At 59.8% G+C, this 16,697-nt stretch overlaps 1 protein-coding gene across 2 annotated transcripts; it reads left to right on the top strand.

Moving 5' to 3' along the window:
- The first annotated feature begins 12,486 nt into the window (after positions 1-12,486).
- Positions 12,487-16,697, top strand: NKX3-1 (NK3 homeobox 1). 2 transcript variants are annotated; one of them, XM_054180869.1, is made up of 3 exons: positions 12,487-12,849; positions 14,811-15,013; positions 16,499-16,697. In XM_054180869.1, exons 1-3 carry the CDS (start codon positions 12,498-12,500, stop codon positions 16,646-16,648), a joined length of 705 nt encoding a protein of 234 aa, XP_054036844.1. In that variant the 5' UTR covers positions 12,487-12,497; the 3' UTR covers positions 16,649-16,697. The 2 variants fall into 2 exon arrangements, with proteins under 2 accessions (XP_054036844.1, XP_054036843.1); XM_054180868.1 differs by lacking the exon at positions 16,499-16,697 and having other exon boundaries at positions 14,811-15,366.

Raw genomic sequence — 16,697 nt, 5'->3', positions numbered from 1 at the left:
CTCACACACTCTTTCTTGGGGGGGGCCCAGCACTCTTCCCCACGCACCTGCGGGGACAACGGCACCACTGCTGCTCCGGCACAAACACCTGGAAAATAAAATACACAAAATAATCCCCCCCCCCACCACCACCACCACCGGGTGCCTGGAGCCTCCCTGCACCCAGCGCTGGGGGGGGTTCCAGAAACACTGGGACCCACACCGAGGGTACTCCCCACAGCCCTGGGCTCAAAGCAGGGGGGGGTCTTCACCCAGCCAGGGTTGGAGGGGCCAAGGGGCGACTCCGGGTGCAGCACCCAGCGCCCCCCCCCCCCCACCCAAAACTGGCTCTGGGCAGGTCCCGACCCAAGGCTCGGCTCCATCCCGGGGGCTGCTCTGAGGCCTGGCGGGGAAAAAAAGAAAAGAGGTGAGAGAACACAGCAAGCCCCCCCCCCGCCGAGCACAGCCCCGGGGGGGAGCAGCCATACCCCCCCCCACCCCCCGTCTCACCCCGCTCCATCACTGCATCCGCCAGCAGAGCCCCCGCCACCGACCTTCCAGCCGGGAATAAAGACACTGGAGGGGGGGAAGGCGGGGGGGACCCAATTCGGGCCCCCCCCCCCAACTCCAGGCACAGCCCCATCGGCACGGGACAAGGGAAGGGCCCCCCCTCCGGCCCCCCCGGCCATTCCTTACCTTGGGGGGCTCCCTCCTGCAGGCGCCCACCCGGCACTCCCAGACCACACCAGAACCGGGGCGGGGGGGGGCCAGTAGCTCCCAGTAGGCAGCAGCAAGCTCCCAGTGGCTCCTAACAGCCCCCCCCCCGCTGCTCCCAGTAAGCAGCTCCAAGCCCCCAGTTACTCCCAGTCGGCACCAGCAGGCCCCCGGCAGCTCCCGGCAGGCACCGGCGAGCCCCCCCCCCGCTCCCAGTAAACCCCCAGGGGCTCCCAGTCGACTCTCCGCAGGCAGCACTTGGCCCCCCCGCGGCTCCCAGTAGGCAGCAGGAGGCTCCCACTGACTCCCACTAGGCACCAGCAGGCTCCCAGCGGCCCCCGACAGGCAGCGGCGAGCCCCCCCGCTGCTCCCAGGAGGCAGCGACAAGCTCCCAGTTACGCCCAGTTGACACCAGCAAGCCCCCAGCAGCGCCTAGCGGGCAACCCTTAGCCCCCCACTGCTCCCGGCGAGCCCCCAGTAGCCAGCAGAGAGCCCCCCCGTCGCTCCAAGTAAGCGCCACCCGAGGGCTCCCGGCAGCCCCCAGTGGCTCCCAGCAGCCCCCCCGGCGGTTTAAGAGGCCGCGGGGGGGGGGCCGTGCCCAGCCCCGCGATGGGGCACAGCTGTGCCCGGGGGGGGAGTCCCGCCCCCCCCCCAGCTGGGGGCCGTTGGGTCCCGATTGCGCCGGCCCCGCCCCCGGAGGGGGGTGTGTGTCACCCTTCGTGCCCCCCCCGGCACCCTCCGGGGGAGTCATTCCTTGTGTTTCCCCCCCGGCACCCTCTGTGGGGGGGGTGTCACTCCTTGTCTCCCCCCTCCCCGCACCCTCCGGGGGGGTCATTCCTCTGCGTGTGTCCCCCGGCACCCTCCGGGGGGGGTCACCCCTTGTTCCCCCCCCCAGCCCCGCTCCCCGGCACCCTCCGGGGGGGGGGGGGGGTGTGTGTGTGACAGCCTTTGTGCCGCCCCCCCCCGCCCCGCCCCACGGAGGGGCCGTTGCCAGCCCCGGGGGGCGGGGGCGGCAGGAACCGGGACCCCCGAATTGCCGGGGGCTGGGGGGGGGGGGGATGCGGGATGGGGGTGCGGTAGCCCCGGGGGGGTGAATTCGGGGGGGGGGGGGCGCGACCCCCGGCACAGCCCGTGTGTGTCCCCGTGTCGTGTCCCCCCCAGTGACACCCGCCCCCCCCCGCGCACACGGCAGCAGCGGGCACGGGGGGGGGGTGGGGACACACACGTCGGGGACATCGCGCAGGTCGGCCGTGTACCCCCCAGTGCTCCCAGTAGCTCCCAGCGCCCCCAGTGCCCCGTGACCCCGTTTCCCCATTGTCCCCCAGTATCGCCGAGCGCCCCCAGTGCCCCTGTGACCCCGTTTCCCCAGTGCCCCCCAGTAGCCCTCCAACAGCTCCAGTATCCTCCAGTACTTCCAGTATCCCCCCGGTGCCCCCGGGACGCCCAGTATGCCCCAGTGCCCCCAGTAACCCCCGGTGCCCCCCGGTACCGCCCAGTATCCCCCCAACAGCCCCAGTATCGCCCGGGGCTCCCGGTACCCCCAGTTTCCCCATTATCCCTCAGTAACCCCCAGTAACCCCAGCACCCCCAGGGCTCCCAGCACCCCCAGGGCTCCCAGTACCCCCAGTAACCCCCAGTAACCCCCAATTACCCCCGGCACCCCCGGCACCCACAGTAGCCCCCAGCACCCCCTCAGTGCTCCCAGTATCCCCCGGTGCTCCCGGTGCCCCCGACGACCCCCAGTACACCCAGTACCCCCAGTATCCCTCCCCGGCACCCCCAGTATCCCCCCAGTCCTCCCAATATCCCTCCCAATTACCCCCAGGATCCCTCCCCAATACCCCCAGTACCTCTCCCAGTATCCTCCAGCACCCCCAGTATCCCCCACTGGTACCTCTGTATCCTTCCCAGTACCCTCAATGGCCCCCCATTACCCCCAGTATCCTCCCCAGTTCCCCCATTATCCCCAGTATCCCCCAGTATCCCCAGTTACCTGTTACCCCCAGTATCCCCCCCAGTTCCCCCATTATGCCCAGTATCCCCCCGTACCCCCAGTGTTCCCAGTATCTCCCCCATACCCTCATCGCCCCCAGTATCCCCCCAGTACCCCCAATTAACCCCCATACCCCCCAGTACCCCCAGTATCCCCAGTATGTCCCCAGTACCCCCAGTACCCCCCGTGTGCCCAATGAGCCCCGGTACCCCCCAGTACCCCCAGCATCCCCCCTGTGCCCACAGTACCCCCAGTATCCCCCAGTATCTCTCCCAGTACCCCTTATGTGTCTTATGGGGGACACCAGCTATGGGGGGGATACCGGGTATGCACCCAGGCACTCTGGGGGTGCCTATGGGGGCTGTAGGACTATGGGGGCTCTTCCAGTGCCTGCTGGTGCCTATGGGGCAATAGGGGCTAGAAAGGCTTGTCCAGTGCCTATGGGGTCCATAGGGGCTCTCCCAATGCCTGTGGGGTCTATAGGGCCCTGCTGGTGCCTATGGGGCAATAGGGGCTACAGGGGCTCTTCCCGTGCCTATGGGGTCTCCCATATAGAACTTCCAGTGCCTATGGGGGCTATAGGGCTCTGCTGGGGCCAATGGGGCTATAGGGGCCCTGCTGATGCCTATGGGATCTATAGGGCTCTGCTGGGGCCTATGGGGTCTACAGGGCCCTACTGGTGCCAATGGGGCAATAGGGGCTATAAAGACATGTCCAGTGCCTACGCGGTCTATAGGGGCTCTTCCAATGCTTATGGGGCCTATAGGGTCTCCATTGGTGCCAGTGGGGCTATAGGGACCCTGCTGGTGCCTATGGGAGCAATAGAGGCTCTCACAATGCCTATGGGGGCTACAGGGCTCTGCTGGTGCCTGTGGGGGCTATAGGGGCTCTCACAATGCCTATGGGGCCTATAGGGTCTCCGTTGGTGCCAGTGGGGCTATAGGGACCCTGCTGGTGCCTATGGGGGCAATAGAGGCTCTCACAATGCCTATGGGGTCTACAGGGCTCTGCTGGTGCCTATGGGGTCTATAGGGGCTCTCACAATGCCTGTGGGGTCTACAGGGCTCTGCTGGTGCCTATGGGGGCTTTGGGGGCCCTCCTGGTGCCTTTGGGGGTATAGGGGCTCTTCCAGTGCCTATGGGGGCTACAGGGGGCTATGGGGCCTCTTCTGTGTCTGTATAGAACCCCCTGGTGCCTATGGGGGTATATGGGGCTCTGCTATAGGAGCCTGCGCAGCACTCTAGGTGCCCATAGGGGTGCCTATGGGGGGCTGTAGGTGCCCATAGGGGCGCCTATGGGGGGCTATAGGTGCCCGTGGGGTGCTACAGGGGCTCGTCTCCCGGCAGGAACCGCGTCCCGGTGCGCGCCATCGTCTTCCAGGTGTCTGTGGGCTGCTGCCTCGGCTGCTGCCCCGGGATGGCCCATGGCTTCGGCTTCGTGCCCGTCCGGTGGGGCCGGAGCCTGACCCCCTTCCCGGACGCCTGGGTCCCCCCTGGACTCCTGGGTCCCCTCCTGACCCCTTCCCAGACCCCTGGGTCCCCTTCCTGGATACCAAATCCCCTCCTGACCCCATTCCCGAACAACGTGTCCCCTCCTCACCCCTTCCCAGGTGCCTGGGTCCCCTTCCCGGACACCCGGGTCCCCTCCTGACCCCTTACCAGACGCCTAGGTCCCCTCCTGACCCCATTCCCAGACACCGAGTCCCCTCCTGATCCCGTTCCCAGACACCTGGGTACCCTTCCTGGACACCGAATCCCATCCTAACCCCCTTCCTGGACACCGGGTCCCCTCCTGACTCCACTCCCAGACACCTGGCTCCCCTTCCCAGACTCCTGGGTCCCCTCCCGACCCCCTTTCGAGCCACCAGGTCCCCTCCTGACCCCCTTCCCGGACACCGCGTCCCCCCTGGAGCCTGGGTCCCCTCATGACCCCATTCCCGGACACCGAGTCCCCCCCTGATCCCATTCCCAGGCACCAGGTCCCTTTCTGACCCCATTCCCGGACAACTGAGTCCCCTTCCCAGGCTCCTGGGTCCTCTCCCAACCCCCTTCTGAGCCACCAGGTCCCACCCTGTCCCCCTTCCCGGACACCAGGTCCCCTCCTGACCCCATTACCAGACACCTGGGTCCCCCCCTGTCCCCATTCCCGGGCACCTGGGTTCCCCCTGGAGCCTGGGTCCCATCCTGACCCGTTCCCAGATGTGTGTGTCCCCTTCCTGGACACCAGGTCCCCTCCTGACCCCATTCCCGGACACCTGGGCCCCCTCCTGATCCCTTCCCAGACACCTGGGTCCCATTCCCAGACTCCTGGGTCCCCTTCCCGGACACCGAGGCACCTCCTGACCCCCTTCCTGGAGGTCAGGGTCCCCACTGGAGCCTGCGTCCCCTCCTGGCCCCATTCCCAGACACCTGGCTCCCCTGACCGTGTCCCCCTCCCTCCCCACTCCCAGGCTCCAGTGTTGGTTGGTGCCGATGCCCTTCGGCCTCCTCATCCTCATCTACGACGAGATTCCCAGATTGGGAACGTGCAGACACCCGGGAAGTGAGTGGCCAGGCCCGGACACCTGGGGCTGCCCCCCAGGATGCCTGGGTGCCCCCCCCCCAGGCACCAGGGTCCAATAAAAGACTCTGGGTCTCTTTCCAATTCATTAAAGGTGCTGTTAATTTGGGGGGGGATGGATGGACAGGGCGGGGTATGGTCTTCCCAGGTGCGGTCTTCTTTCTTGGGAAGGATCTTCCCAGACTCCCAGGGTGTCAGGACCCCCCAAGGGGAACAACGACATCCCCACACTCCGGGGGGCAATAATGACCCCCCCAGGGGCAATAATGACCCCCCAGGGGACCAAAGAGGGGGATCAGGGTGGGTAAGGACCACCTCTGGGGAATAGCAACCCCGTTATTCCGGGGGGCAACAACAGCCGCCCGGGGGGCAATAATGACACCCCCAGGGGCAAAGGGAGGGATCTGGGTGGGCAAGGACCCCCCACGGGGAATAATGACTCCCCCAGGGGGCAATAACAGCCACCCGGGGGGCACTAACGACGTCACCAGGGGAAAAAGGGATGGGGTTGGTAGGAGCAGAGACCCCCCCAGGTGCCATAATGATCCCCCCAGTAGGAAAAAGGGGGAGTCAGGGAGGATAAAGACCCCCCCGGGGCAATAACGACCCCTCCAGGGGGAAAAAGGGGCTTCAGAGGGGTAATGACCCTCCCCCGGGGGAAATAATGACCCCTCAAAGGGGCAAAAGGGGGGTCGGGGGGGTATGGACACCCCCCGGGGATTAACGACCCCCGCAGTCCCCTCCCTCCCAGGGCAGTTACCCCCCCATTTTGCCTCCCAATGACCCCCCAGTCGCCCCATCCCAGTCCCGGCATCAAAAATCCCGAATACCCGGGATGGTTCCCATGGTGAAGGCGCTGCGGGGGGACACCCCAGGCTCATTCTCACCCCCCCGGGTGAAGTGCTCCTACCGCCGCCGTGGAGCCGTGGGGCGCCGGGCTTCACCGTCCGCGGCGACCCCAAACCAACCCCAAAACAACCCCCGAACCGTGAGGCGTCCGGCGCTCACCGGCTCCGGAGGAGCCCGCGGGATGTGGGCAGTGGCGGCACCTTCATCACGACACCAAAGAAACCGGCCCGCTCGGATCCCTCGGCTTTCGCCCGGAGCACGGCAGGCAGGACGGGACACCCCGTGGGGTCGGGTTGGGGCAGGGAACCCGTCCCGTCCTCCGAAGATGGGGGGGGTCCCTCCGTGGGGCCAAGGGCCGAGGGGCCCTGCCACTGGCGGGTAAAGCGACACGAAAAACCACGAAACTCTCGCTGAAAAACCAGCAGGGTCCAGTAAAGGGAGAGATGAGGAGCGGCCAGGAGAGCCGGCGCCATGCGGATGGCACCACGGCGGCAGCGGTTCCCCCGGGGGGTGAGAACGAGCCCGGGGTGTCCCCCCCGAAGCCTTCACTGGGGGCACCAGTCCCGAGCGGGCCGGTTGTCCCCCCGCAGCGCCTTCGCCATGGGAACCATCCCGGGTATTCGGGGTTTTTGATGCCGGGACTGGGATGGGACAACTGGGGGGCGGCGAGGGGGACTGGGGGGTCATTGGGAGGAGAAATGGGGGGGTAACTGCCCTGGGAGGGGGGGGACTGCGGGGGTTGTTAATCCCCAGGGGGTGTCCATACCCCCCCGACCCCCCTTTTGCCCCTTTGAGGGGTCGTTATTTCCCCCGGGGGAGGGTCATTACCCCTCTGAAGCCCCTTTTTCCCCCTGGAGGGGTCGTTATTGCCCCGGGGGGGTCTTTATCCTCCCTGACTCCCCCTTTTTCCTACTGGGGGGATCATTATGGCACCTGGGGGGGTCTCTGCTCCTACCAACCCCATCCCTTTTTCCCCTGGTGACGTCGTTAGTGCCCCCCGGGTGGCTGTTATTGCCCCCTGGGGGAGTCATTATTCCCCGTGGGGGGTCCTTGCCCACCCAGATCCCTCCCTTTGCCCCTGGGGGTGTCATTATTGCCCCCCGGGCGGCTGTTGTTGCCCCCTGGGGGGGTCGTTATTCCCCAGAGGCGGTCCTTACCCACCCTGATGCCCCTCTTTGGTCCCCTGGGGGGTCATTATTGCCCCTGGGGGGGTCATTATTGCCCCCCGGAGTGTGGGGATGTCGTTGTTCCCCTTGGGGGGTCCTGACACCCTGGGAGTCTGGGAAGATCCTTCCCAAGAAAGAAGACCGCACCTGGGAAGACCATACCCCGCCCTGTCCATCCATCCCCCCCCAAATTAACAGCACCTTTAATGAATTGGAAAGAGACCCAGAGTCTTTTATTGGACCCTGGTGCCTGGGGGGGGGGCACCCAGGCATCCTGGGGCGCAGCCCCAGGTGTCCGGGCCTGGCCACTCACTTCCCGGGCGCCTCCGCGCTCCCAATTTGCGAATCTCGTCGTAGATGAGGATGAGGAGGCCGAAGGGCATCGGCACCAACCAACACTGGAACCTGGGGGGTGGAGTGGGGGGAGGTGGGACACGGTCAGGGGAGCCAGGTGTCTGGGAATGGGGCCAGGAGGGGACCCAGATATCCAGGAAGGGGACACAGGCATCTGGGAAGGGGTCAGGAGGGGACACAGTGTCCGGGAATGGGGTCAGGAGGTGACTCGGTGTCCGGGAAGGGGACCCAGGTGTCTGGGAAGGGGGTCAGGAGGGGACCCAGGAGTCCAGGGGGGACCCAGACATCTGGGAAGTGGACCCAGGTGTCTGAGAATGGGGTCAGGAGGGGACTAGGGTCCACGAAGGGGGTCGGGGGGGACTTGGTGTCTGGGAAGGGGGTCAGGGAGGGATTCAGTGTCTGGGAATGGGTCAGGGAGGGACTTCGTGTCCGGGAATGGGGTCAGGAGGGGACCCAGGTGTATGGGAAGGGGGTCAGGAGGGGACCTGGTGTCCGAGAAGGGGACCCGGCGTCCGGGAAGGGGGTCAGGATGGGACCTGGTGGCTCGGAACGGGGTCAGGAGGGGACCCAGGAGACTGGGAATGGGGTCAGGAGGGGAACCAGGAGTCCAGGGGGGACCCAGATATCCAGGAGGGGGACCCAGGCATCTGGGAAGGGGTCAGGAGGGGACACAGTGTCCGGGAATGGGGTCAGGAAAGGACCCGGGTGTCTGGGAATGTGGTCAGGAGGGGATTCAGTGTCTGGGAAGGGGAGCCGATGTCCGGGAAGGGGGTCAGGAGGGGACCTGGTGGCTCAGAAGGGGGTCGGGAGGGGACCCAGGAGTCTGGGAAGGGGACCCAGGTGTCTGGGAATGGAGTCAGGAGGGGACCTGGTGTCTGGGAATGGGGTCAGGAGGGGACTCAGTGTCCGGGAAGGGGACTAAGACCTCTAGAAATGGGGTCAGGAGGGGACCTGGTGGCTCAGAAGGGGGTCGGGAGGGGACCCAGGAGTCTGGGAAGGGGACCCAGGTGTCTGGGAATGGAGTCAGGAGGGGACCTGGTGTCTGGGAATGGGGTCAGGAGGGGACTCAGTGTCCGGGAAGGGGACTAAGACCTCTAGAAATGGGGTCAGGAGGGGACACGGTGTCCGGGAATGGGGTTAGAAGGGGACCCAGGAGTCCGGGGGGGAGCCAGACATTCGGGAAGGGGACCCAGGTGTCTGGGAATGGGGTCAGTCTGCCGGCATCGGGGAAAGCCTCGGCAAAGAGCAGCATCCCCAGGCCATGGGCTCCCCCGCAAGTCTTAACAACACTGAGCGTTTTTCCGGTGAGGTTCGGCAATAAAATGAGGTGAATCACATGAAACTCCCCCCCACCCCAAATAAATACAGAAATCAAAGAAGGAAATTGCTACCCTGCCCGGCTCAGAAAAAAAAAAAAGGCCTGAAAATGGGAATCGTGAGCGCTGAAATCAGCATTTATCTCCCTCCATGTGTTTTGGAGGGGATTCATGAAAGCCCAGTAGGGTCGGGATATCCTTAAAATCCCAGTGTTTGCTGGATTCCCTCTGCCACCCGCCTCTCCGCAGCACATGCTGGGGCTGTTCCTCCAAACCTCCCGTTTCTAGCCCAAATCCGAAATTACCCGCTACACCAAACACACGCAGACCAGCCCAGCTTTCCCCAAAACCTTCTCCCGGGCCAAAACTCCTCTCCTGGGCCAAACGCTTCACTGCTCATCAGCTACCGGTTATGCTTTGAACTTTGATGATGTGACACTAGAAGGAAATGTGATATCATAGAAATAATTTTTTTGTAATAAATGGCTACACCACAAATATTTATAAGGTGAAGCTGAAATTAGGTTGAGGGTTGGACTGGATGGATCCGAAAGGTTCCTTCCAACCTAGGCCATCCTATGATGCTATGATTTGCACCGAGCGAGCCGGGGATGCGGGCGCTGGCGATGAAGGGACAAGAGACTTGACCACAAAAGAGTTGTGCGACGAAGCTGCCCGGGATGGACCTACAGACGGAGGGGTCGAGCGGGCAGACGGCACCATTAATGGTTCTGGTAAAGCTGTGGCTGGAAAGCAGAGGTGTAACAGCCCAGCACCATGTGCAGGAAAATGCTTAATTGAAATGAAATGTCCTGTATCAGGAGCAGTGTGGTGAGTAGGACTGGGGCAGTGATCGTCCCGCTGTACTGGGCACTGGTGAGGTCTCGCCTCAAGCGCTGTGCCCAGTTTTGGGTCCCTCACCACAGAAAAAAGACCTTGAGGTGCTGGACCGTGTCCAGAGAAGGGCAACGGAGCTGGTGAGGGGTCCGGAGCACAAGGAGAAGGGGCTGGAGAACTTCTGAGGAGCGGCTGAGGGAGCTGGGGGTGTTCAGCCTGGTGAAGAGGAGGCTGAGGGGAGACCTTCTCGCTCTCCACAGCTCCCTGAAAGGAGGGGGTAGCCAGGGGGGTCGGTCTCTTCTCCCAAGGAACAGGCGATGGGACAAGAGGACACAGCCTCAAGTTGCACCAGGGGAGGTTTAGGATGGATGTTAGGAAAAATTCTTGCACCGAAAGGGTTATTAAGCATTGGAAGAGGCTGCCCAGGGAAGGGGTTGAGGCACCATCCCTGGGGGGATTTAAAAGCCGGGCAGACGCAGCGCTTAGAGATATGGGTTAGTGATGGGTTTTGTCAGAGTCAGGTTGATGGTTGGACTGGATGATCCGAAAGGTCCCTTCCAAGCCAGGCCATTCCATGATTCTCTGATTCTATGAAATTATCCCCTCGGAAGCAAGGGGACTGCCCAGCTTCTGGGGACAGAAGCCCTTCTGCTGGGTCTTGTGTTCACGTATTTTTGCTAGAGCCCAAAATAGCCGCGGACGAGGCTGAGTCCCCGGGTGTGCGGCAGGGGCACAGGCACGTGCTGAGCTCCCACAGCAGCCAGGGCAGGGGAGGGGTCCCTGCAGTGGAGAAACTGGGTCCCAAACTGGGCGCAGAGTGTCCCCAGGGAGCATCACGGCATCCTGCCCCGGGCCAGCATCCCGGCTGGGCAAGCCCAGCAGTGTGGCGTGCCAAGGCCCAGGACATCCCTCCATCCCGATTCCCACCTGGGCAACACAGTGGGATCCAGTTTAAGCACTGGAATGGGTGGAGAGGGAGCTGTGGGGCATCCCACCTACCCAGTGCAGCCACAGCAGCACCCTGGGGCTCCTCATCCGCCCTCCAAGAACCAAGGATGGAGGTTAGAGGGCCAGCGGCCGGGGCACGGCTGCAATAATACTCATAAATCCTTCCAAACTCCCTTTCTCAGACTATAGGGGGATGATGAGGCTGAATTATTGAAGTTTCTGAATTTTTCCAATCTTACGGTGAATACAGGGGGACGTTTTCTAAGTCGGGAGCATCAGCAGGTTAAAGAAGGAGAGAAAAGGGTTTGGGGCACGTCTGCACAACCCGCTCCGGGCTGCCGTAACCAAACACCCTCCTGTAAAATCAACAAAGTCCTCAGGGGATTTCAAGGAAATCTATTGTTTCCCTTTTTAAAGTTAAAAAAAAAAACCCAACATGCCCGGGCTTTTCAGCTGCGGAAGAGGGGCTGGGTTTGAGTGAAGGCTTTAGGAACAGGAGAGCTGATTATTGCTGCGTTATTCCAACAGCAAAAGGAGTTTGCAGACAACGGGGCTATAGGAGGTCACTGTATGTGTGTGTATGTGTGTATATATATACACATACGCATAAATATGTATTTATATATACATACATTGCTCAGAGGGTGCCTGCAGTTCCAAGGGATGCTGCTCACCTGCATCCCCAGAGCACCCCTCACCTGCATCCCGCTCCTTTGCCTTATGATGGGACAAGGGGATTTGTTTAATCATGTGCTGCCCACGTCTTGCGGGGGGAGTTTCGCGGCTGTTTGTGTAGGGAGCGGGGAGTTTTTTTCCGAACACAAACTCTAGAAGAGTAACTACAAATAAAGTGGGTAGTTGGGAAAAAAAAATCTGTCATGACAGAGAGCTCGACTCGTGATTTTTCTTGGAATCAGGAAGGTTTTGCCCCTTCCGGGTGCCTTTGGACACGGGGCCTCGCAGGATGGTGTATAAAGGTGTTAATTCTTCTTAAATAAACGCCATCCCGTTCCACAGCTGGCCGAGGAATTAGTCCGAGGTTCAGGCTTAAATTTTCATGTGAACTCCCTGCCCCTTTCTGTGCAAGCGTTTGCCTCTGGAGCAAAGTTCTATCTTAACTTTCATTTTAAAGCCCTCGCTAGAGCAGCTTTGCACAGCTGATGAAAATGTCTTTGACATTTCCCCCCTGTTTTTCAACAAACTGCAAGCGGAAGGTTTTTGAAGAAAACCCTCAAAGCCCTCAAAATAAATCAAGCAAAGAAACAAACCCAAATCTTTTATTTTCTTCACTTTTTCTCCCACCTGAAAACAGCATTTCCCCAGGAAATAAATCATTTCCACAACCGGGAACACCGGCTGGCTGAGGCTGGGGCAGGGGATGCAGATGCTCCCGCCTTTCAGAGCATCCCTCTATGGCAGCGATGCTGCTCCCCCTTTCTCTCACCAAAAACCCCCACCCTGGGAGCATTTTGATCCCCAAAAAGATGAATTCCCGCTTCGGCATCCTTCTTTTCGTCGTAAGAGCTCGGACCAGCAAAAGAGGGGCAAAGGCGGAGGCTGAGGTTTGGCTGTGACCCCGTGGATGCGTGGGGCAGGGCGTCCGGAGCAAGATGGAGAAATAAGCAGCCAGAAAACCCGCCGGAGCCAAGACACAACCGAAGGGCGTAAACTCCTGCCAGGGATCTCCAATCAGGCCCGGGAGGCTTGGCTGCCTGCCCTATAAATGCGGAGCCGGGAGGGTGGGAAGCCAGCGCGCCTCTGGGCAGGGAGAGGAAGAGGAGGATGAGTGCCGGGGTGCTCCCCGCAAGGTGGCAGAGAGCACCCAGCAGCACCCCGGCAGGGGTGAGCCGGCCCCCGGCGGCAGCCCAGCAGACCATGCCCGTCTCCTCCTCCAGGCCCCGGACGTCCTTCCTCATCCAAGACATCCTCTGGGATAGGGCAGAGCGGGGAGCGCTGCCGGAGAAGGGCAAGAGCGGAGAGGTCGGCAGCCCGGAGGATGGGGAGAAGGGGACGGCCGCGGCGGAGGGCAGCGAGGGCAGCCCGGTCCCGGGGGCTGCCCCAGAACACCCCCCCGGGAGCCCTCATCCCCCAGGAGCATCCCCAGCCCCAGGGACCCCCCAGGAGGCGGATGCAGGTAAGGGGGTGGGAGCTCCTGGCTGAGCCCAATGGTCAGGGGATGGAGAAATGTCTACGCTTGGGTCAACCAAGGGGCAGGATCCAGACCTGGCCGCCTCGAGCACCCCGGAGCCAATTAGCCCGTGGTTTAAATACCAGGGAGTATCTGTGCTCTGCCGGTGGGAAAACAAGAGAAATCGCAACTCCCTGCAAACTGTTTGCCAGGCGCTTCAAATAACTCAAAGGACTGAATCTGCCCAAAACGCCCTTTAAAAACCAAACCCAGTCGAGGCATTTCTGCCCTGTCTTGGGAAATAAAGTCATCTTTGAACCCAGAGGGCCCCCCCGAAAGGTCAGCTTGGGGCTGCTAACTCAGAGAGGCGGTTCGTGCCCAGCCACGCAGCCGTCAGCGCGGTGATGCCACCACGGGCCGAGCTCCTCGGGGATATTTTGGAAGCGCCCGTGTTGGATTTGTGCTGTCGGCAGCAGTTTTCCACCCGCTCAGCCCCCATTCCACCGCGGGCTCCTGCCTCCGCCACCGCACATCGCGCCGTTTATTAAATAACACACCCCACACCCCCCCGCTCCCCTTGCCGCAGCATCCCTCTCCAGCACAAAAAAAATGGCTAAATTCATCTCAGGGAATAACGTATCGCCGCGGGAGCAACATAGCGAAAAATCACGCTCAAAAGCAAATTTTTTTGACCGATGCCTCTGGCTTTGCAGCAGCGGCCGGGGCTGCGGGAGGGGACGCAGCCTTTCCGTGCCCAAACGGGCCGGGACTGAGCTGCAACAGCCAAAAAAGCAATTTTAAGCAATTTTGAACTCTCCAGCGACCGGCTCGTGCTTGCTAAGAGAGCCCTTGCCAGGGGAATTTTTGGCTTCGCGTTTCAATTCTATTAAAAGAAGTTTTTACATAAAAGCAAGTTCAGAGACAGGCTGATTGTTACGAAAAAAATCACTAAAAGCGGTACCAAATCGCCAGTGGAAATCAGCGCAGCTCCAGGGATTTCAGTGGGACCGCCGTGATTTACACAAGCCGGGAGTTAAGCCCGTTGTGTCGACCTTAAGCGTTACGTTCACATCTTCAGAAAGTATACAGAGAAATGACTAAGGGGCGGGGGGGGGGGGAAAGAAAAAAAATTTGGCTTATTTCCAAGCTGGGTAATGCACAAAAAGGAACTAACTGCATAAATAAATTGACTTAAGAAGTTTTAAGGGTTGACACTTCCCAGGGAGCTCAGCGCCCATCGGTGCCATGAGAAGTAAGTGGGAGGCAAACACTGAGATGCCGCTTTGGAGTTGTGACCGGAGGCCAGCTCTGCAGCTACGGCTGTAAAACCAGGCCCGAAGGTTTAAAAACCTGTCCCCCCCCCCCTCCCCAAAATACCTTGCCATTGCCCCGGAGTCGGGAAAGAGAAAAGGGAGGAATTTATTTTCAGTGCTTTCTAACTTAGAGTCCGCTTTAAGCTGTGCTCGTTTCCCATTGCTGGGTTATCTCGAGGGTAAAAATTTGTTTTCTTTGGGGAGCAAGATTTTTCCCCGAGGCACAGCAGCGAGGATGTTTCAGAGAAGTGCCTAACAGTCTGGATTCTGCACTAAAAACCTCGAGCGCTGGCGATGCCGTAAGGGGCGTAACAACAGCACCTTGAGGTTGTAGGCAGATGTCTACCAGCATTGCGAAATAACCCTTTCGGGATTATTTTAGTCCCTTGAATGGATGTTGATATGGAATGGATGTTGATATTGCATGCATGTTCCTATTGAATGCATGCTGGTATGAATTAAGAAAGTGGGATTTAGGAAGAAAAAACTCCCTTATGTGACTTTAAGATTAAACTAAATTCAGTTGTTAAATCAAACGTTTCACTAAATCAAAATATTTCCACGGTTATATGAATAATTTGCACCCCGGAAGGGAAAAAGCGAGGGGTTCGGGCAATTTTCAAGTGGGTAATTCTCAGCTCTTTCCTCCCGCAGACGCCACGGCGGAGACCGACCTGTCGGAGTGTGAGCCCCCCCTGCCCCTCGCCCAGCCTCCCCCCAAGCAAGCCAAGCGCTCGCGGGCGGCGTTTTCCCACACCCAAGTCATCGAACTGGAGCGGAAATTCAGCCACCAAAAATACCTGTCGGCCCCCGAGCGAGCCCACCTGGCCAAAAACCTGCAGCTCACCGAGACCCAGGTGAAAATCTGGTTCCAGAACAGGAGGTATAAAACCAAGAGGAAACAGGTGGCCTCGGAAATCGGCCGGTTGGACACGCATCTGGCCGGGCAGAAAGCGGCCGAGCTCCCCCCGGCATCGCTGCTGGCCCTGCGGGGGGGTTGGCAGTACCTACCCTGCCTCTACTACTTGAACGGCTGGAATCCCTCCTGGTGGTAACCGCTTTTTTAAGCAGAAAGCATCCTTTTTCTCTTATTTTTTTTTTTTATTAAGCAGAAAGCATCCTTTTTCTCTTATTTCCTTTTTTCTTTTTATTAAGCAGAAAGCGTCCTTTTTCTCTTATATCCTTTTTTTTTTATTAAGCAGAAAGCATCCTTTTTCTCTTATTTTCTTTTTTTTTTTATTAAGCAGAAAGCATCCTTTCCCTCTTCTTTTCTTTTCTTTTTTTTTTTTTTAAAATAATACTGCGCCGCTTTTTCTAGCGCTCGTTAGCGACAGCTCCGTTCGCAGTAATGATCGGCATCGTCTGGTTGCCGCGCGAGCCTCTCTCGTCGCTATCAGTCAAAACGAAAAAAAAAAACCAAAACGCAAAAAAAATACCAATATTTTAAAAGGGTGTAATTCATCACGCTTGATAGCACCGCTCTGGGGTCAAGCTGCGGCTGTAAAATATTGCAGGTGGTTTTGAGGGCAGAAAGGGGTGGTCCAGCCTCGGAGGCAGCGATCGCCCCTCTCTGCCCCTCTCAAATCACCCGCGCCCCCCCGAAGCCTTTGCCCCTGGCTGAAATCAAGCAAAAAAGCAAACTGCTGGTCCTGGGCTGGCACTGAAATGGCCCCCAGCTGTTGCGCCGTCTAAAAATTAGGCTTGGGAAAAAAAAAAGAAAAAAAAGGCAAAAAAAATTTGCATTTCTGCCATGGATACCGTTATTGGTAATGGTCGCGGAGGGGATGTACAGCCCCCCCCCCACCCCCCGCAAGATTTCTGTGCAGCACCGCAGCCTCCGCCTGGGGCAACGCCGCTGGCTTTTGGGGAGAATTCAACCCCTTTCTGCTGCCAGCTACCACAACCTGAAGTGCCCGATGGCCACAGAGCTGCGGCCGGGGACGGGGTTTGCCGGGATGGAGCAGCGCCAGCTCCCCCCCCACCCCAAAACCCATCCCTTCCCCGGCCGAGATGCAACCGCCGGTGCCCGAACAGCCTTGGGAAGCCAAACCAGAAAGCCTCGGGAGCGGGGACAATAGCGCAATGACAGATGAGTTTTGCATATCCGGGTGTTGGCGCTGTTTGAGCATTCCCGTCTAAGCTATTTAAAATAGCAACGGCTCCGAGGGTTCAACGCTCCCGTCAGCTCTCAAAGCAGCAAACTCCCTGTTTGCGAGGGAAATCAGCCCGATTCCCGGCGCCGGGGCAGCAAGCACCTTCACGAGTGATATTTTAGTGAGACGACAACTATTTGCACTAGCAGAGTTGCAAAGATTATTATTATTTTATTCTTTTTTTTTCAGCTAATCACACTTAAAACTTTAGATGCCGCTGAGTCCACGGGAGAAAGCGTAGAAATAAATGAGATTTCCCACAGAGGAAACGCATCGACTGCTTTTTTCTCAGCTCGTGTAAAGCAGCGTAGCTCTGCTGGAACAAATTTAGGCTTCTGAAACAAAAAAAACCATGGAGGTTTCTTCCCTGTGAGCCTCCAGAAACGTT

The sequence above is a fragment of the Rissa tridactyla genome, chromosome 20 (assembly GCF_028500815.1).
Source record: "Rissa tridactyla isolate bRisTri1 chromosome 20, bRisTri1.patW.cur.20221130, whole genome shotgun sequence".
Taxonomy (NCBI): Eukaryota; Metazoa; Chordata; class Aves; order Charadriiformes; family Laridae; genus Rissa; species Rissa tridactyla.
The sequence above is the reverse complement of the archived record's forward strand: the minus strand, read 5'-3'. Positions and strand labels throughout refer to the sequence as shown.